The sequence below is a fragment of the Theropithecus gelada genome, chromosome 15 (assembly GCF_003255815.1).
Source record: "Theropithecus gelada isolate Dixy chromosome 15, Tgel_1.0, whole genome shotgun sequence".
NCBI lineage: Eukaryota > Metazoa > Chordata > Mammalia > Primates > Cercopithecidae > Theropithecus > Theropithecus gelada.
Genome location: NC_037683.1, coordinates 110,758,514 through 110,779,464, shown reverse-complemented (window position 1 = coordinate 110,779,464; position 20,951 = coordinate 110,758,514). Strand labels below are relative to the sequence as shown.

The 20,951-nt window shown below is 46.2% G+C and overlaps 1 protein-coding gene and 1 pseudogene across 2 annotated transcripts in view; one reads left to right on the top strand and one right to left on the bottom strand.

Moving 5' to 3' along the window:
• The window catches only part of FANCC (FA complementation group C), a 213,779-nt gene that overhangs the window by 21,825 nt on the left and 171,003 nt on the right, over window positions 1-20,951 (bottom strand). For both annotated transcript variants that reach the window (XM_025360357.1, XM_025360356.1), the window contains 3 exons: window positions 14,032-14,188; window positions 5,696-5,748; window positions 4,326-4,425 (listed from right to left, as the gene is read on the bottom strand). In XM_025360357.1, coding sequence (XP_025216142.1) covers window positions 4,326-4,425; window positions 5,696-5,748; window positions 14,032-14,188 — 310 coding nt within the window. The remainder of the gene's footprint in view (window positions 1-4,325; window positions 4,426-5,695; window positions 5,749-14,031; window positions 14,189-20,951) is intronic.
• Window positions 1,945-3,163, top strand: LOC112608447 (annotated as a pseudogene).

Genomic DNA, 20,951 nt, shown 5'->3' with positions numbered 1-20,951 from the left:
TCTTGATTACAATAGCTTTTAAAATCTTTTTTTTTTTTTTTTTCATTTTAAGACAGGGTCTCGCCCTGTCATCCAGGCTGGAGTGCAGTGGCATGATCATGGCTCACTGCAGCCTCCACCTTCTGGGCTCAAGCAATCCTCCCACCTCATCCTCTCGAGTAGCTGGCACTACAGGCATTCATCACCATGCCCAGCTAATTTTTTATTTTTATTTTTTTGCAGAGACTGGGGTCTCACTATGTTGCCCAGGCTGGTCTTGAACTCCTGGACTCGAGCAATCCTCCCACCTTGGCCTCCCAAAGTGCTGGGATCACAGGCATGAGCCACCGTGTCCAGCCAGGTCTTCGGTTTTTTGTTCAGTCTGACATTTCTGCCTTTTTACTAGAATATTTAACTTCCATTTAATGGCTGAAATTAATGTCATTCGTGGTAGTTTTGGGTTTAGGTCTACCTTTTGACATTGGTTTTCTTTTTTCCCCTCAATTTTTTTTTGTTCCTTTGGCAGTTTACATTTCTATTTTTTGGCACCTTAACTCAATCCGATTGTGCTAAGTTCTGGCCCTCCCCGGCCCCACACCCGCTCCCAACCTCACATGAGGGCAGCTGCGGGGTGGGGTGAGGGGGGCAGGAGACCTCTCAGAGTGGTGTCCCTTTAAAGCGCTGGTGGCCTCCAGTCTCCGTCCACTTTCTCAGGTGCTCTGTATGCCTTCAAATAGATTTTTAAAAATACTTTGCCTGGAGTTTATCATTTTTATCTCTGGGAGATTTAATCCAGCTCATGAGCAGATGCTGTCATGGCTGCAACCAGAAACTGAGCTGACTGGCTGTACTAAGCCACAGTGCGGGCTTCGGATAAGTGGCTTATCACACCCACCTCAGTTTCTGCCTACTGTCTGATAGGGCATAATGACGGAGCTGACTGTGTCCTCCAAACAGAACAGGGGCAAGAGCAAAGGGTAAGAAGAGAGAATCACTGACGTGAATGCTTCTGATGATGGGTGAGAATGTGGATTTACGGGATCACTCATAAACCGTTGCAGGAAGTGCAAATGGGCACCAACACTTCTGAAATGAGTCTGGCAGGATCTATGAAAGCTGAACCTCTGCATAGAACACACTTCCACTCCGAAGTACCTGTCCCAGAGTGTCCACAGCAACATCGTTTGTAATAAAAAACAAAACCTGGAAGCATCCCCAGTGCCTCCCAGCAGCAGGATGGCTGTACCGCCACACGTTTTCACATGGACTGTGCATAACAACACTTCCCCACAGCCACACATGGCAACGTCAAGCAGTCTTTGCTGAGTGGAAAAGCAAGTCTCAAAAGACTGCACACAGTATGCTGCTCCTGTTTGTTTTATAAAGTGCAAAAACAACCGAAACTAAACAAAACATTGTTTAGGCAGTCATATATATGTGATCAAACTACCTTTAGAAAGAGCAAAGGAATAATAAACATAAAATTCAAACCAGAGGTTACCTGGAGGGAGAGAGGCAAGGAGGAGTATGTGTATAGACATGTATTCAGATGATTAGATAGCAGGTTTACAGATATTCATTTTATTAAGAAAGAATTAATGAATAAACCACAGAGAGAAAAGAGGGTCATGCATCTACCAAATATGACATGAGGGGTTTTGATTAGCTAAAAATGGACACTCAAGAAGGCAGAGGGTCAACAGATGCGGACGGCAATCAGTTAAAAAGGCAGGCACGCAGAAACAGCTCTAGGAAGAGAAATAAACTAACAGATACCTATGCAGTCATCGGCAAAACGAAGAGACTTTGCTCTCCTTTGTTGAGCTGAAGGTGAGGGTGGAGAATTCCTGTTTGCTTTCGGATCCCTGCCCTGCCTCACACCAGGACCCCATGTGTGGTCCCACGTCCTTAGATACGTATGCCTGGTCAGGGCACTATTCTCAATTAAAAGCAACTGCAACATCAGTCCCAATCCATAGTGGCCACGGCCAAATCAGAGGCTGAGGGTGAAGCCAAGAAGAAAAACAGGCGTGAGCTAAGCCTAAAGAGCACGGTGGCGTTCCTCCGCGGCCACTGCTCCAACCCAGGTGTGCTCCGCGAGGCCGAGGTGAGACTCCCTAGAGGCCCGTTCCTAATGGGGACTATAAAGACATTGACAGTTAGGCTTAAAATAACCGTGAGGACCAGCCGTGCCTTCCAGCTGAGCCGCCTCCAAAACTGTAGGTGGGACCACGGAGAGCGCAGCTTGCTACAGCCCAGCTAACTTCTCCAGGGAAAGTGAGGGTGGGAAAAAATAAATCACAGATATTTATTGTTGGCCAGGCACAGTGGCTCAAGCCTGGAATCCCAGCACCTTGGGAGGCCAAGGTGGGAGGATCCCTTGAACCCAGGGGTTCGAGACCAGCCTGGGTAACAGAGAGACTCCATTTCCACAAAAAAAAATCTAAAAATTAGCTCAGCGTGGTGGCTTGAACCTGTGGTCCCAACTACTCGGGAGGCTAAGGTGGGAGGATCGTTTGAGCCCAGGAAGCCAAAGGCTGCAGTGAGCCATGATCACACCACTGCACTCCAGCCTAGGTGACAGAGTGAGAGCCTGTCTCAAAAAATAAAATAAATATATATTGTTGTTATAAAAAGCAGAAACAGGCTGGGTGTGGTGGCTCACACCTGTAATCCCAGCACTTCGGGAGGCCAAGGTGGGAAGACTGCTTGAGCCCCGGAGTTTGAGACCAGCCTGGGCAACATGATAAAACCCCATCTCTAATAAAAATGCAAAAATGAGTGCTCCCTCCAGTCCGTGCCTCCAAGATGACGAAGAAAAGAAGGAACAACGGTCGTGCCAAAAAGGGCCGCAGCCACGTGCAGCCTATTTGCTGCACGAACTGTGCCCAATGTGTGCCCCAGGACAAGGCCATTAAGCAATTCGTCATTGGAAACATAGTGGAGGCCACAGCAGTCAGGGGCATTTCTGAAGCAGGCGTCTTCGATGCCTATGTGCTTCCCAAGCTGTACGTGAAGCTACAGTACCGAGTTGTGCAATTCACAGCAAACTAGTCAGGAATTGATCTCATGAAGCCCACAAGGACCGAACACCCCTACCCCGATTTAGACCTGCGGGTGCTGTCCCACGTCCCCCACCAAAGCCCACGTAAGGAGCTGAGTCCTTAAGGACTGAAGACGGACTATTCTCTGGAGAAAAATAAAATGGAAATTGCACTTAATAAAAAAATACAAAAAGTAGCCATGTGTGGTGGCGTGCACCTGTGGTCCCAGCTACTCGCGGGCGCTAAAGTGTGAGGATCACCTGAGTGTGGGGGGTTGAGACTGCGGTGAGCTGAGATCACATCACTGCACTCCAGCCTGGGTGACAGAGTGAAACCTTGTCTCAAAAAAAAAAAAATAAAATAAAATAAAAGTAGAAATATCAGCTAAAACCTAAGAGATCTGTTTGACATTGACGAGGGTGTGATCCGGTGGAGCCAAGCACTGTAGCTCTGCTCTCAGAAGTCAAACTGCAGAGAGCTTCACAGGGGCCGTGACATACTCCACAGATGAGATGCGCTGGACCTGCACCGCTCTTGACAGGCAATATGTCCCATAAACATTACTTCTGTGGCCGTTAGAAATCAAGGCCAAATAAAATGCTGAAAGGTGAAAGCTCTCTGGTAGCAAAGGTTGCTGTTTCACGAGGTCACTCTAATTGGTCAGTGACCCTTGGCAGCTGTTGCCCAGCCTCTGCTGCTGGGGACCTGGAGCACAATCTTCTGCAGGGTTCAGGCCTGGCCTTTGGTTTACTGACTGTGCCTAACACACACCTCCTGCTCACTGCCCTTCCTCGCTCCTCCTCTAGTTAGTCAAGCATTTCCCAGTCACTCTTACCACCTCCTTTCCTGGAATCCAATTCACATTTGGGTCTCTGATAAGAATAAAGATGCAAATAATGAAGAATGTCCAGGACTGCTTTGCAATAAACGCTCTTTCCTATTCAGTGCATGCCATACAGACCCCAGGACGCCTCCTGCGAACCTGGGAAGCTCAGATGCAGCCAGAGGGCAGTGTCCCGCTCGGCAGACAGCGCACAGCACAGGGCCACGCATGCTGGCTTGACAGAGTTCTCAGATACAACAGGAGACAGATGCCTGTGGGTACCAGGGCACGGGACAGACAGATCTTGATTTGTGTTAAGTTAAAATGGTTTAACCTTTGTTGGGGGACTCATTAGGAACCTTTCTTTGTGAGCAAAACAGTCCATCAGAATTACTGAAAATAAAGTGCTCTTGTCCAAAATACTCCCAACAGCCTCTTATTCTTTGGGATGAACGAGTAATAGATGCAATATAACAAACCTGCTTGTTTTCTTTCTCCAGAGCTTCTAGGAAGCACTGCGTAAACACTTGAATAGTGGCTATGATTTCCGGGGCCCCATCGGTTTCCAGGAGTGCACACCTGAACAATGCAAAGTCAGATCAGAACACGTTTAACAAGTAATCCGGCAAACATAAAAACCTGTACTGTATAAGGGAAGAGTGGAAACACTTTTTTTGTGCCATAAGCTTCAGCAGTATCTCAAGTCATCAGATTTCAGTCCTTGTGGGAAAGCAGGATAAATCTGTTGCTCCCTTTTGTAAATATTTTCTTTAAAAGTGCAATGTGTAGAGCTCTCTTTCTTGGTTCTTAAATTATTAAGCAAATGCAAATGCCTTCCATACAGGCGTACATACTCTGTACCAATATTTTTGTATTGTATGCCTGGACACGCAACATCAACATTCTGCTTTCACAAGTGGAGAAATGGCTTGGTCCATCCACCCAGCAAAGTAGGAAAAGAATCTGTGTGTACCTGTACCTGGTTTGGTTTCCGTGCATTTTCATACAATTAATTTTTCTTTATGTTTGTTTAAGCAAAAAAAAAAAAAAAAACCCTCAAATTTTGCTAGCTTTAAACCCTAGTCATTACTGTAAAAATTCCTTTCCCCAAAGTCTGCAGTCTGCCCTGCAGCCTCTGCTGCTGTGTATTAGGTGGGAGGGACTAGAGAGAGAGCTGATACGGGTTCCCCTGAAGAGGGGCTGGGACACTCCAGGTTGACAAGCTCCCCAGCTGGGTCCAGTCTTAGTACTCCATGGTTAAAACTCCCATAACTGCCAGCCACAGCTCAGCTTCATGGCTATGAGCTCCTCGTCTCTTGCCATCTGTAAATCTAATGCATTTTCCAAGAAGTACTCGTATTTTCAAAATAAACATTCAATGTGTTGTAAGAGAACACGCAAGGTGTATTTTGCCCCACAGAAGAGCTCTGTTAAGAACGACTATTTATTTATTTTTCTTGGCTTTCTTTAGCTTTAAAGTCTTTTAAAAAGATTGGTCAGCCCTCACGTGGTGAAGGGAGTATATTGCTACCCTTTATTCTGAGCTGAGAAAAATCCTACATGAATATTTCATGATATTGATATCTAACTCAATTCTGTGTTTCTATTATTAGAATCTTTAAAGGCTAAAGAAAAGAAAGTTATCTTAATTCTTAGGCACTGGCCTTTAAATTTACACTGATTTTTTAGTTTTTACCTCTAATTACCACAAAGCTCAGAGGAATAGGAGGGAATCAGAAACTCTAATTTCCCTGTGGTACAGCCAGAGACTACCACAGCATTTTCTTTTCATGTTTGGAAATGGAACCTTTTTTGCATCAATTACTAGAAGAAACAGTGTAACATTTACCTGAACATCTCATCAACAACCCGGAATATGGCAGGGTGGCAGGCTGCTTGAGGCTGCAAAAGGAGACCAGGAGGTGGTGAAATATCACAGGCACTTTCTCAGAAACTTGCTAAAATCAGCCCCAGGAGTTATCGGGAACTGCTCATGTCCAGAAAACCGGCATATTCCTTTTGGTTAGAAAACAGCAGCACTGCTGGACTGAAAACACCCCACACACAAGTGCAGACGGTGGTCTCCTGGGCACGGGTACAGGCTTCCTGTATATTCCTCTGTATACTCCTGTATGTCCCACGTTTTCTACAAAAGCTCAGGCGATCCATAATACAGGATCAGTAGGTACTACGGAAACTTACACATCCTCTGCCCGCATGCGGGGGCTCCCGTGCCTCCAGGTCGGGCCGTGCCTGCAGCCTGCTCCTTCCTGCGAATTCGGTCATGGGTACCCGGTAATGCAGAATTATTACTGGCAAACCAGCGACCACCACGCCGGACTCAATCACATGCATCTTAGTGCACTGAACAGCTTACGTGATTTAAGACGAAAAGCGGGTTCGTGAAGAAGAGTAAAAGGCATCTAACTTCTCTAACTTCCCCTTGATGTTCCGGCCGTGGGTTCCGATCACTGGTCTGCGGAAGCCCCGGGAGCTGGGGGCAGCTTCCCCGGCCCAATCCCTGGTTCCCTATGGTTCTGGCCAGAGCTCAAAGTAGGAGACGATGCCCGATGCAAACGCCCATTGGTGTTCCAAAACAGGCCCTTTATAGCAGGGTCCGTGATGTTTCTGGCACCAGAGCGGCTTCGTGGAAGGCGCGTGTCCGCAGACGCGGGGGGCAGACGGTTCCACGGAGCGGCCGCCCTCAGACCGGGGGATTCCGCGCATGCGCAGTCACCGCGGGGCGGCTCCGACGCGCAGGTGGATCGGGGCTCCCGGAAATTCAGTCGTGCTGCACGTGCTATGACCACAGCTTCGGGAAACGCTGTTGGCAGGCCCCATCCGCCCCATCCGCTCCGCCCCGTGCCCCGGCGCACACTGAGGCAGCTCCGCCCTCCCCGCGGCCGCCCGCGGACACCGAGCCCGCGCCCTCTAGCGGCCACTCCCCAGCACTGCCGGCCCCGCCGGGCTCCAGGCAGCAGCTCCGCCCCTTGTCCAGGGCAGGAAAATCGCCTTTTAATTATCTCAGGATTTCTAATCTGCAAGTTAAAACGTCCTACTCTTTAAATAATCTATGCTCCCTCCTCCTTCACTGATGTGCATTTTTATCTAAAAGGAACTTGAAACTCTTACAGATAAATTCATTATCTATGCAAGAAAATAATTTGGCAGGACCACGGTTGGAGAGAGAAGAGGCAGGTTATTTCGTGGCTTTGAACTCAGGCATGTGAGTGAATCTCCTGCTGCCCAGTCTCACTGTAAATAACAACAGTTATTAAGCGGTCACTGGATATAAGCACGGAAAACATCAACGTTTCTATGCATTCATAACGAAAAAAATAAAACAAGGGGAAAGCAACTGTATGTCTTGAAGAAATGTGATTCATCGAAGTTTGCCAGAGCAATTTTCAAAGTTTGCACGACAACATGCCTATTGAGTAAGAGTGTTTAAGATCAAATAGCACTCTTTGGTGCCCACAGGCAGACAGACAAGAAAGAGCCTGGAAATGCATTGATAAGATCAAACTTGAAAATGGCAAAACTGAATTTCTTTTTTCTAAATAGTCAAACTATCCCAGAGCCATTCTATAGGTCTGATGATAGTAGAGAATCATTCCATACTAATTATAGTGATTTCCAAACAGCAAAGAAAATGATGATCAGATGTGTAGATTAGGGCTACCATGAAAACCACTGGGGCAGCAAGGAAGCCAGCTCTAACTCCGTTCGTCAGAAGAGAGTGAGCGCTTGGATGTGCTCTTCTGCTGTGAGCTGTTTTCTAGCAAAATCGCTCCGTCCGATGTTTTAAATGTTTGCTGGCTGTGTGGAATCTGCTTGTTCTTTCCCATACAGATGGACTCTCCTCTTAGATTTCTTTCTTTCCAAATATTTCAGACCCTTGGCTACTCTCAGCCTGCTTCCACAACCCATTTTGGCTTTTAAAACAGATAAAAGACCAGGAGGCAGGGGAACCTACGGAAACAGCAATGGCAGAGATTTTGATTTGAAAACCAGTCTCCCTTTCCGCCCCACAGCTGTGAACAGCTCCTTCTCATCTGCACCCCTCACTGATGGCTTTTAAAATGAGACTCTTTATACTTTCTGAGCACATAATTTCAGGGTCAGTGAGTCCCCTCATGAGGACTGGAGTACTACAGGTCAGGCTTGTGTCCCAGCGACATCAAATCACAAAAGCAATCTTAAGCTGCTTTTCTTATCAAGATAATCTTCCAAATAGAATTAAGGTTTTAATACACGCTTCTTTGGAAGCCGAAGTATCTTCCCCCCTAAATGTCTGTAGCCTCCTCTAAGTGATGACGCAGGCGTCTAACCTCTGTGAATCCTGTTTTATGTGTAGGGTGGGGCACTCCGGTAACACACCAGAGGTCACGCTGCAGCCCAGGGCTCCAAAGCCCCATGACCGGGGCCATTATCTTTTCTATAAAAGCGAGGAAAGAAAATAAACCTTTTGTGGTTTCCATCTGTTTGTTTTTCTCCATCCTACCAAAATCTGTTCCTTCTCAAGCTCTCTCTTCTCCATCTGGCCTAACGATTTCCACGGGCAGATCATTTCAACTCGAGGGGAGCTATGTCAGCAGGAGGACTTCAATAACACGAGTCTTGTCCTTCCCTATTTCCCCTAGTCTTTTCACTGAATGCCCAGGATGACTAGGGGGGCAACGATGGAGAGCTCTGGGTTCTGCCTTCCTTCTCCTATAGACCCAATGGTTCTGCTGGGTGTGCATCCCCTTGGGCTGATGAGTGCTTTCCCTCTCATCTCCCCTCACAGCTACCCCAAACTGCATCATCTCCCCTCCACCTAGAAAGATGGCCATCTTCATCCCTCAAAACACAAAGGAAGACAAAGTCAGCATGGAGTCGATACACAATCACCACGGTCTCAATGCCTGTTTTGGAGGACAGGCAAGGGAGAGACCAACTTGTCACTCTGCACCATGAACTGTGCAAATTACACAGGCTCTTGTGTCCGGTCCTTGATGTTTACTTAAGCTGTTATTTTCATACCGACTCACCAGTGATTATTACAAGCCACTTGCCACTTGAAAGAGGCCTGAGAACGCAGAAAAACAGAATTCTCAGGAAGAAGCATTTCTTTTTTTTCTGTCATTTGCTGATTTTGTGTGTGTGTGTGAGAGAGAGAGAGAGAGAGACAGAATAGGGAAGAGGAGAGGGAGAGAAAACAAACCAAAAAGGGAAATTGGACTATGATTTAAGGTAATTCACAGACAAAAGCAAATCCCTTTTAGAAAAAATAAAAAGGCGGTGAAGCAACAGAAAAAATTATCAAGTACTTTCCATCTATCACCTTTCATAGGTATATTCGCCTTAAAAATAAAGAAGGAAATAGCAGATGACAGAGAAGCTGAAGTTCATTAAGCCTGGCATAGATTCTTTCCTGGTATTTTCATGTACTTGCATGCAGTTTAAATATTTACTTAGGAAATGGGTCATTTAAAGAATCAGCTAATGCGCAGCTTCCCCTCCAGTTTACCCAGCAGCTGGACAATCCCGTCCCACTGTGTAGCTGTTTCCGAGCCACTGTTCTCTCCACAGTGGGAAGCCCTTGCTGTTAATATGTGCATATTCACCACAAAATACCTTTCTTCTTAAAAAGAAGATTCTCCATAAGAGTCATTTCACCAGTGAGCTCCTCTATTGAATTGAAACATGATTTGGCTTGAGCAAAACCTATTTATACAAAACCTTTATATCTATCATGCACTATGAGGCACCTTTATAAATATGTATTTTTTATTATGCCATTTGCTTCTTTTCTATTTTCAAAATACTAAACATAAGACTCTAAATATCCCTTTTACATTTTCAGATCTATTTTGTTTTAAAACATTCAGGTTCCTTTTAACAAATTGGAGCTTGGAAAAATTATTCTTTCTTTTTAATCTTTACCAGATGTTGTTTATACACAAACAATTTTTTCAGTACTCCATAATGCAGTTATTGTTTAATTAGTGATAAATCTGTCATTCCTGGGCTTAAGAACTTAACAAGTACCAAATGTACTTTTGCGTCTTAAATTTACATGAGCTCTCCTCCGTATTTGGACACAGAAGTGGGAGGCACAGGGATGCCCAGCACCCCCTCCCCAGCCCCCTACCCCTGCCTGAAGTCCTAGCCTTGCCCAGTGGCCTCTATCCAATTAGCCAGGGTAGCCCAGGCCGGAAGAAAGCCCTGGCCACCTGCTGCTTCACAGCTCAGCCTGAGTGGCAATGACCCCTAGGTCCATCCCTGCTTTGTTTCGGGGCTTTTCCTCTCTCCCTTCATCTCTGGCCACAAGGTCTGCATCCCCAATTGCAATTCCAACTGCAATTCCATTGCAAGGAAACTTGCAGTGTGGGCCTCTGTCTTCACAGAAACGATGCTGGAGGATCTGGTGCCCCCCTGAGGCTAATTCTGGAAAGTGCAACTCCAGTCCAAGACGCAGAATCTTCCAGCTTTTAGCAACACACATCAGCCAGCACTACTGGACCACTGCTAAATTATCTACTCCAGCGCTTGTTCAATTACATGCACCACATTAAAGAGCTCAAAAGGAAGTGCTGAAAAGACTGAAATAGCAGGAAAAGAAAACCCTGGCATGTTACTGAAAAGCTACTTAAGCACGGCAAACTGACGATATCACCCAGGATGTGGAGTGAACTCTTCAGCACAGCATTTTACCAAGGAGGAGCTGCACACTGGGAGTCTGTGTAAAAGAAGTTTCTTTTTCTTTCTGAAGTGCTATAATAGCTACCTGGAGAATGAGGAAAAAAACACATCCTATCCCATACCAAGGAGGATATATACTGAGGTATCTAGATGCTTTTTATTCTTAAGTTCTTATTAGATAAATCTTCTGAATTGCACCATACAGATTTTTAGGTAGGAGAGAAAATGAAGCATATTCTGATATCAACTATTAGTGAAACAGAAACAGAACACTCAGCTGGGTGCCTCCTCTGCTCCTTTTCTTTTGGGGACAAGTCCGCCTGGGAAGATGAGGCTAGCTCCTCTGGACCCAGCTGCGGGTGGGCTCTGCTGGCAAAGGAACGAAAGGGAGGGCATGGGAACCGGGTACCTTCCAGCCCTGGCATGCAGCTTGCCAGCCAAGCACAGTGCCACCCTGACACCCTGCAGACACTTTTCATTCCAATGTGGAATCCAAACAATAGCTTTCTGGGCTCCACAAACAGAACTGTAACTAGAAAACATAACATCCTTCTAATTCAGGGCCAGCCTTGGGAAACCGAACAATGCCAAGAAGGCAGCAAAATTAACAAGTGGCTTTCACTGCTGTGGCTGACATCAGTTTTTAAGGTCAGGTCTGAAGCTACGGATTATGGTCTTCCTGTGCCCGTGCTGTCAAGGGAAACACAAGACCATCTGCTTTTGAAAAGTTTCAGTCTGTACAGTAAATGACCATCTAGGGCTAATACCTCGCTTGATGTAGGAGCCACCAACTGTGGCGGACAGCATGACTCGAGGGCAGTCCAGTCTACCGCACGGAAGCCAAAGGGGAAGCCTCAAAAGTGAATGGGCTTTGAAAACTTCTCTTTCATTTTAGATGTTAAATACATACACAGTCATTTGGAAGTCAGGTAATAAGAGACTAATCCCTCATTATTCATGGTCTTAATGGAAAATACCAGACCTGTGAGTCCAAGAGGCCAAAGAACATGTGGGAAGGTCATTTCACTTTGTACAACCTGTACCACAATTTTATCTTTTGTTTTTGTTACATTTTGGTAACTACAGAATTTCCAGGACTCATTCTGGATAGTCCCAAGAGAGAGAAACATAATTAACAGTGCTCTATATAAAACACAAGTTATGTAGACCATCACACTTTAATTACTCTCGGAATCCAACCCTAATGTAATAGGCATCAGGTTTCCGCTGGAGCACGGCGCAGCAGTCTCGTGCTATCTGAGTCTCAGAGATCTCTCTGATACTTCTGTACAGTCCTGTCACTGCACCAAGATGCTGCACTGCGATAAATGAATCAGATGATGCAATTAGGAAGCAGGCTCTTCAGGTTACCCCTGCAGTCACTTAGCCACATCACAGGCCTATTCCAGCCTGCCTGGCTTTCTGGCACTGCAGGCCCAGGATGCTGAGGAGAACAGCCCACACCAATCAGGGGCTTCCACTCATCGTCTGTATTGTAATTACCTCCTGGAACCATGAGGCGCAGAGAGGTCACATCCTGCCAGTGCCACAATACATTAAACCAAATAACACCCTCTAGAATCCCCCTTTAGCCATAATGGAAGCTCTGAATTTCTGCACACATGATCCTGATAAAAGCTTTTGTAAGTCAGCGGAAGATTACTGTAAACTACAAACTGGAGACTGAGCATTATACAGTGATGTGCAATGGGACAGCCTGCGTTCGCTGTCTTGCATCTGCTGTGCTCACCACAGTGCTACTCAGGCATGAGGACCGCAGGCGAAAAGGACATGGAGAAGGTTCAGAGAAGAATCCAAGGATTAAGGAAAGGCTGGAGAAAAGACAATGGGACTAGAATTTCTCAACAGGGAGAAGACTTAAAGAAAATGTCATAAGCACCCTGGGAGCAAGCACATAGCCCAGTTACTATATTTTGCCACTGAAAAGGGCCCAGAGAAACTGAAGTCCTACTATGCGCATGTCAGTTAGAAACAGATTTAGTGGACAATAGAGGTAATTTATGACCTTGAATCACCAGGAATGGGCTGTCAGAGGGCTTCTGAAAGTCGTGATTTATTTTGAATTGTACTGCAATCATTTTAAAATAAGGTGCATTCCTAGTTCTTGCCTTAATATACGACTCTTTTGGATGGTAAGGTTAGGTAGTAATTATCCTTAAGAAATCTCTTTGGGCGCTCTCAGTCTTAATATACACATGTCTTCCTTTCTCTTCTATCATGGCAAACGTTCAAGTCAGGTGGGATCAGTGTGTGCAGCCTGAGGTATGGGTGAGAGCAGCGTGGCTGTCAGCACCCGCAACCCTACGCACGTCGCCCTGGGAGGCCGAGGGGAAGGGTGAAAGGGGCCATGAAACAAGGGGAGAAACGGGATGGAGGAGGAAAGCAACTGATTCCATTAGGATTCCCTTAGACAGTCTGCAACTAGAAAGGGAAAGAAAGAGCACAGAAGTCCCAGCTGCACTAAACAAGCCTCTAGGAGGTAGGACAAGTGGGCACAGCCAACCTCAGAGACTTCCTCAGTCTCAGCTCAAGGGCGAGGGTGAACACTCCCTCCTTCCCAGAGTCCCGGCCAACAACTAAAGACCGAACTGTTCCCTGTGGCTCTCGGAACTCACTTTCTCTGCTTGTAGGAAGCAGGAAGAGGTGGAAGGCAATCTCTGTGCCACACCGCTGCAGGTTCCGAAAGCTAAAGGGAAACAGGGCAGAGTCCGCTGGGGCTCCTGGAAGACAAAGCAACTGCAGGGGTTTCTGAATCGTTTTTTCAGGGTGCCTTGGTCTTTATTCCCGTCCTACAAAATGTGCTCCAGTCCCACAGAGCTGCCTCCCACGAAGGAAGATGACTGGTGAGTCAGTGGTGGCGAGAGCCACTGAGAGCCCAGGGTGCCAAACACCGGCCCCGGAGGTGGATGTCCACGTGGGCTGGAGTTCCCGGCTGCACAGTCCTGAGGGGGAAGGGAGCCAGTATCACTGCACAGGGGAGGGTGAAGGCAGGTGGCCTCACACCAAAAGAAAACTTACAGAAGTCTTAGCAGGTTCTGCTGCTTTAACCATTTTTCTGGGGTTTTGTGTCTCTCGAGTATTTCACCTTTCCTCTAGTGAAGAGCTAAAAGTTTATTTTTTGAATGTTTTTAATTGATTCCTCCTCTTACCCATAAGTTCATTTCTAAAAACTTATTTTCCATGCTGAAATAATAAATACTGTTTTTAAAAAGTCTGTTGTGCAAATGTCAATTCTTGTGAACATGTGATATATGGCACATCAATCAAGTAAACATCGAATCTCTCCCTGCATGCTCCAAGGATGCAGAAAAGCCCCTACGTTAGTGATTTCAAATATAAAATGTAAATACATGATTATTTATAAAGGTTCCAATTGCTCTTCTGTTTACATCCCCCCCTTTCATTCTCTGACTAAAAGAAATGATTCCCAGCATCTCCTTCAAGGATTTTTTCCCTCCATCAAAGCCCAGCACGTACCAGCGATGAATCTTTTATAAAGCATTCGATCCTTCGCAGACAATTTCTCTCACTGGAGATTAGCTTTTCAAAAAGATGCAGCATTGCTTTTTCAAGGCTGGGAAGGTGCCGAAGCCAGAGGCAGACTACAGCTGACATGGGGAGAGAAATCTTCTTCCTTTCAGAAAGAAAGAAACAAAATTTTAAGTAGAAATGGCTTACTGAATAAAGAAGATTCTTACTGAAAAAAGAAGATTCTTACTGAAAAAAGATTAAGAAAGTTCAAAATGCAATCACTAATCCAGTTTGTGAGACGACTTCTCCTCACGGTCAGCGCAGTGGCTAATAATGTATAGAACCAGTGAACATTTACCAAGTACTCATTTGCAAAATAATGTGAACATGCTTCCACTTCAACTCACCTTAAGAAATCAAAAATGCTTAGGAAAAAAAATTGCTTTCAAAAAGAATAAGCAAATGTCTACTGATGGAAGAAAGAGGGAGTGATAAAAAACGGGATGGAAAGGCCTTGTGATGCCCAGTCCCTAACTGAAGAAATAAGCGTGTTCAAATGTGTGTCATCATGCCTCACAATAGGGACATGGACCTGGGTTTCAGTCCCAGCGCCACTGCCTACTAATTGTATGATCTTGGGGAAGTTCACCTCAGTTTATTCATCCGTAAAATGGGCCTATCTCCTTCACAGTGTTCTTGTAAGGATGAAATGCAACAACACACCTGCAGAGATTAGCACAGGGCTTGGCACATAAACATTCAATAACTGTAACTGTAATCGGTTGCTTGAAAGTTGAAAATATTTCTAACAATTTCAAGGCCAGATGCAGTGGCTCACACCTACAATCCCAATACTTGGAGAGACTGAGGTGGAAGGACCACTTGAGCCCAGGAGTTCAAGACCAGCTTGGTCAAACAGTGAGGCCCTGCATCTACAAAAAAAATGTTTTTTAAAAAATTAGCCTGGCATGGTGATGTCACACCTGTAATCCCAGCTACTTGGGAGGCTAAGGCAGGAGGATTGCTAGAGCCCAGGAGGCTGAGGCTATAGTGAGCCGTGTTCACATCGCTGCACTCCAACCTGGGCAAAAGAGCAAGACCTTATCTCAAAAGAAAAAAATCCAACTTCATATATGGTGGTTATAGCCCAGTTGGTGTACTGGACCTTAAGTATGACACTGGATAGGTTAGTAGGACTGGGAATCAAAGGTTCCTTAAAAAAAAAAAAAAAATTTTATATATATATATAAATGTGATCTCCCGCTCACACCCTAAGCTTCAGCTTGTCCAGGACCCACCAGCAGGCCCCGTTCCTCATCTCCCCACCTCCCACACCTGGCAAAGCCCTGCCATGGTGCCACACCCCCTCAATACTGGACATGCCATGTACTCAGATGAAAAGAAGGGAAGAAATGATTTCTGGAGGATTTACTAAGAGATCAGTTTGAAGTGTGTGGATTTGGAGTGTCTGAGGCACAATCAAGCAGACATTCAACAGGTCCTTGAATATCCAAGGTGGAAGCTCCGGGAGAGGTATGGGCTGAAGGTACACATTTGGGTGACAGAACCCCAAGGGAGGAAGCTCTGAGTGGAGAGGCAGGCAGGGGAGGAGGAGCAGCTGCAGATGGCAAGAGGCGCAGAAGCAGAGGACGCTGTCCCCAGAGCACAACACGACACAGGCCTCGGGCAGGAAGTGTGCCTCTGAGCAGTGCCGCAGAGGGCGAAGGAACCCTGGGTGTGCCGGGCAGGCCCTGGATGGGAGCGCGTGGCGGAGGGAGGAGAGGAGTGGAGGTGAAGTCAGGACTGGAGACAGGACTTCAGAGGACTGGCGGCGACAGGAGTGATGCCAGGCGGCGGCCCAGAGGTGGGGCCCAGCGTGCTCCTGAAAGGCTGCCGCCGGGCAAGGCGCAGAGGAGTGGGAGAGGCTGAGCAGCAGGGGCCGGAATGATGCTGTTTCGCTTGCACTTGAATCCCCAGAACAGCCCGACAAAACAGGTACAAAATTATCCCTTCCTCGCACAGAAGAGGCAGCCGAGGTCAGAGAGGACCCGGACTCGCGGCTGGTAAGACCTGAAGCCGGGGGGCTGAGGTTGCAGTGAGCTCTGGAGGGGTGCAGGAAGCCGGGCCTGGGCTCCGCGGGCAGAGAGCCACGTGTCATTCATCCCGCCGGCGGGTGGCGGGGAGGCCGCCGCAGCACTCGGGCCCGGCCGCCGGGAGCAGCAGCAGATTCACAGACCCGGCCCGCCAGCGGCAGGAACGGACGGACACCGCACGCCACGCAGGCACGCGAGTCACGCTCCAGTCATAAGGCGCGTGCTGCGCCCGTTCTGGTTTGAAAACAATGTGTGTTAATGGCTGTCTTTTTATTAGAGCCTTGATTCAGAGCACACTCTACTAATCGCTGTGAGTGGTTACGTTTATGGACCGTGTTTAATTTTGGATAGATTTTGCTCTAAAATATCAGTGACTTAACTCTTTGTAATCACTGCTGAATGAAGGAATCGCTGAAGCAGTATGATCTTGATATGCGTGCCTAACAGAATTTGGCCAAGCCAACATATTTGTATTCTACATGGTGCTCTGAACCAGGCTGGGTTTAAATAAAAAGGCAAATCACAGAAAAAGCACTGCAAATGGCCTTTAAAAACGTGCAGCTCTCTCATCTAACAGTAAAGGAACGGAAACGCACCAGTGCAGTCTCAGTTTCACCTTCCCCGTGCAGGCGCTGAGAAGAGTGACAACACCCAGTGCCGGGGTAGGCACAGGGTGCGCCTCCTCACAGGCAGGCGGGCAGCGGCTTCACACCGCCAGTCATGTGGTGCCACTGAAGAAAATGCAAGACACACACCCCCGTCTTCATCATCGTACTGCTGTGAATTTGCCTGGCAGAAACAGAAACATCAGTCTGAGGATATTCATTGCAATCCTTAAATATGATCAGGACAAAACCAGAAACACTGCAGTGTGCACCCATGGGGACGGCGGAACAGAGTGTGGGCCTCGTGCCATGGAGCATGCCCCTATTTCAAATGAGCTGGATCCGTGTCCTGGGAGGGGTATTTAAGACGTGTTGGTTAACACGCAGGTTCTGGAGTGATGTGGCTCCTTTTGTTTCGACAGTGAGCAGAAAATGGCTTTATCTGGACTTTATGTTTAACAAGCATAAGGTATGGCTACCAGAATTACTGGAGGATGAGGAGGAGGAGGTAATGAACATTTTCTGTATATACCCTGTGCTGTATTGTTTGACCTGATAGAATGAATATACATATCTACACACACACACATATTCTGTGGAAAATTTAAAGAGCCAATAAAGTAAAAAAGAAAAAAATGTTTCTAGGGAGACTAACAAATTCCATTCTGTTCAATGCGTTAGTGACAGAAACGCTGAGGTTGTCCTTTTTCTTCTCTGTACTGGTTCCATCCATCCTGCCTGGAATTGACCAAAATCATGAATTCAAGAAAACAGAGTAAGATAAAAACTTGACTCCCCCAAATCCCTACCTAATAATTAGGAGAGTTTTCTGTATCGTAGTTATGTTTTAGGGAATGGATAGGACATTCAGAATTTATGTGTAATACATTACTATTTTCTCCTTTAAAATAATGAGCAGTAGGCTTCCAATCAGGGCTCCACTTAGAAATCTGATTTACAGTGACAGTGTCTGACATGAGGCAGGGAAGCCTAAACAGGACGTTCTCCCCTGTCCAACAGACTCTTCCAACAGATGCCTCCTTGACATTTAGAAAACTCTACTTTGTTTCCCCCAAATACTCAGTTTAGTGAGGAACTTGTGTTTTCTCATCCTTTCCAAAAAGAGGTAGCAGGTAAAGAAATTGGTCCAACGGCTTATTAAGTAATTTTGGCTCCAAATATTTTTATAGCTACAAAAAACGAAACAAAACAAACAAACAGAAAACCAGAATGCAGAATTAAATTCTTCACAAGAAAGGTTCTTGCTGAGGGAGGCCCATCTGAGGGGCTGTGTTCTAAAGCTGTCTGAGTGGTAGAGAGGCGGCCAGGGCTTCCTCAGCCCAGACAAAGGTGCGCCGGCAACAGTCCACCTTTTCAAACCAGAAAGAGACCAAGGCTGTTTGGGTTGCCAGAGAAACTCACAAAACTTGGATTGAGCTGTTCTGGAGAATTGCTTAATTCCAAGGAACTGAAAAGAACACTGTTTGATCCTCAAGTTGTATTTAGGTGACAGCCTGATCTAAGCAATGCATCCTAATTCAAAGGTTGCCATCATTATCATCTGTATGTGCAGAGCAGCTCACTTCTCAAAAGGCAGCCGCCAACAAGCAGAAGAAATGTCCAAACCCAAACACACCAGAATGTCTGTCAATTACACATCAATAGCAGCAGATTTTTGTTAGAAAAGTAAAGTTTTCTATGACTAAATTTGTGACCATATCTTATTAAGGTTAAAAAAGCAGGATGTGGCCGGGCACAGTGTTTCATGCCTGTAGTCCCAGCACTTTGGGAGGTCGAGGAAGGTGGACTCTTTGAGTCCAGGAGTTCAAGACCAGTCTGGGCAACATGGCAAAACCTGGTCTCCACCAGAAATACAAAATAATTAGCAAGGCATGGTGGCACATGCCTGTAGTCCCAGCCACTCGGGAGGCTGAGGTGAAAGAATCACCTGAGCCTGGGAGGTCGAGGCTGCAGTGAGCCGTGACTGTGCCACTGCACTCTAGCCTAGGTGACAGAGTGAGACCCTGCCGCAAAAAAAAAAAAAAAAAAAGATATGAGGAAGTCTCTCAGTTTCAATCATGGATAAACAATATTAATAGAAATGGGAGATTTAGTTACTGCTAATTCTTTGCCACCCTTCTATCCTTGGTATTATACTGACCTTTCTTTTTAAACACTCACCTGTATGATATGACAACATTTAAATCTGGATTTTTCTTATCTAAGTTGAAAAAAACATAAACCCAACAGCTTGATTGTAGATCGGCCCTTTCTTGTAATTTATGTTTTCATTTCCAGAGGTCTCATTTTCCTGATTTGTAAAATGGCTAGAGCGATACTGAGGGCATTCAAAAGAATCTGTGGCTCCCCAGAGTAATTCCAGTTAGGCTCCTTTTTTGGGGTAATTTGCTATGCAAGAGCATAACAGATGAGTAAACTACTAATACATAAATTAGTAAAGAAGGATAAATTAGGTTCTTCTGATAGGATAATAAATTGTTTTCTTATTAAGCACTGCTGGAAGCCATATTAGCTCTTTCAGCAATGGGAATTAAGCTTACATCTGGTTTTAGTTCAGTGGTTCTTTTGTTAGGGGGAAAAATATGAGTTGGTGAAAACCTAATACTACACATTGTCAAAAATAATACAATTACTAAAGTCAATAATGGAAACAGCAATATGCTAACAGTTTACAGTTTGTTTGTCGGTGTTTTTTTTTTGGATTTTTTTTTTGAGATGGAGTTTTGCTCTCGTCGCCCAGGCTGGAGTGCAATGGCACGATCTCGGCTCACTGCAATCTCTGCCTCCCAGGTTCAAGCAATTCTCCTGCCTCAGCCTCCTGAGTAGCTGGGACTACAGGTGCCTGCCACCACACCTGGCTAATTTTTGTATTTTTAGTAGAGATGGGATTTCACCGTGTTGGCCAGGCTGGTCTTAAATTCCTGACCTCAGGTGATCCACCCGCCTCAGCCTTCAAAGTGCTGGGATTACAGGTGTGAGCCACTGCACCCAGCCACTAACACTTATTTTTATTTTTTAGAGACAGGGTCTTGCTACATTGCCCAGGCTGGAACTCCTGGCCTCAAGTGATTCTCCTGCTTCAGCCTCCTGAGTAACTGGGATTACAGGTGTGTGCCACTGTGCCTGACTTTTTATTTTTATTTTTTAAAGCCTATAGCATCCGCTACTCCCCAGGCCCAACGCCCTTCGGCTTCCAAGATCAGGCAAGACTAGGCACATTCAGGGTGGAGTGGCTGTAGACGCTAATGGTTACGGGGTATTTACTGTGGATACCACGCACCGTACTAAGAATATTACAGTCATTCAACCCATTTAAATCTTAGTGTATTCGTCCTAGTTTGTAAGTTTATTTCTGTTATCCCACCATACTTAAAAAAGGGACCTCTTTTAGCTCTCAAAAGTGGCATGGTCTAGATTTTAAATCATACGGCTGCCCTATTTAACACTCAGAGCCACCCCTGAGCTGCGAGTGTTAGAGTGGTCAGAGACTGGTATGTCAGTCATTCCTACTACCAGGAGCTGTTTTTACGCACAGAGCACTTCTCACACTCCCTGTGTGGATTTTCTTCCTCCACAAAAACCAATGCTCCCAACTCTCTAGACACCAACTGGGTGTCCAGTGATTCAATTCTGACACCACCTGGTGTTAGCACACACCCCACAGGGTAAGGGCTCAGTCCCACAAGACTGCCCCCACTTCAGATGCCAGCTACAAGTCTGGGCCTCTCATTCTTCTGATCAACTAGCTATAAAATCAGAGGTTCCAATGATCCTCTCCTCAGGTTTGATAATTTGCTAGAATGGCTCACAGAACTCAGGAAGACACTTTATTTGCCTTTGCCAGTTTATTCTGAAGGATACAACTCAGGAATAGCCACACGGAAGAGACCCATTGGGCCAGGCCTGGGGGAAGGTTCAGAGCTTCTGGGGCCCTCTCCAGACAGGTCACCTTCCCAGCACCTGGATGTGATCACCAACCTGGAAGCTGACTGAACCCCACAGTTTAGGTTTTTTATGGAGGTCTCACAATGGAAGCACAACCGATTAAATCGCTGGCCAGTAGTGATCAGGTGGAACTCTGAGCGTCAGGTGTGATTGCTTCCTCTGCCTACCAGCCCCCATCCCGAGGCTATCTGGGGGCCTACCAGGAGTCACTTCATTAGCCTACACCCAGGTGTGGTGAAAGGGACTTATGAATAATAAAAGA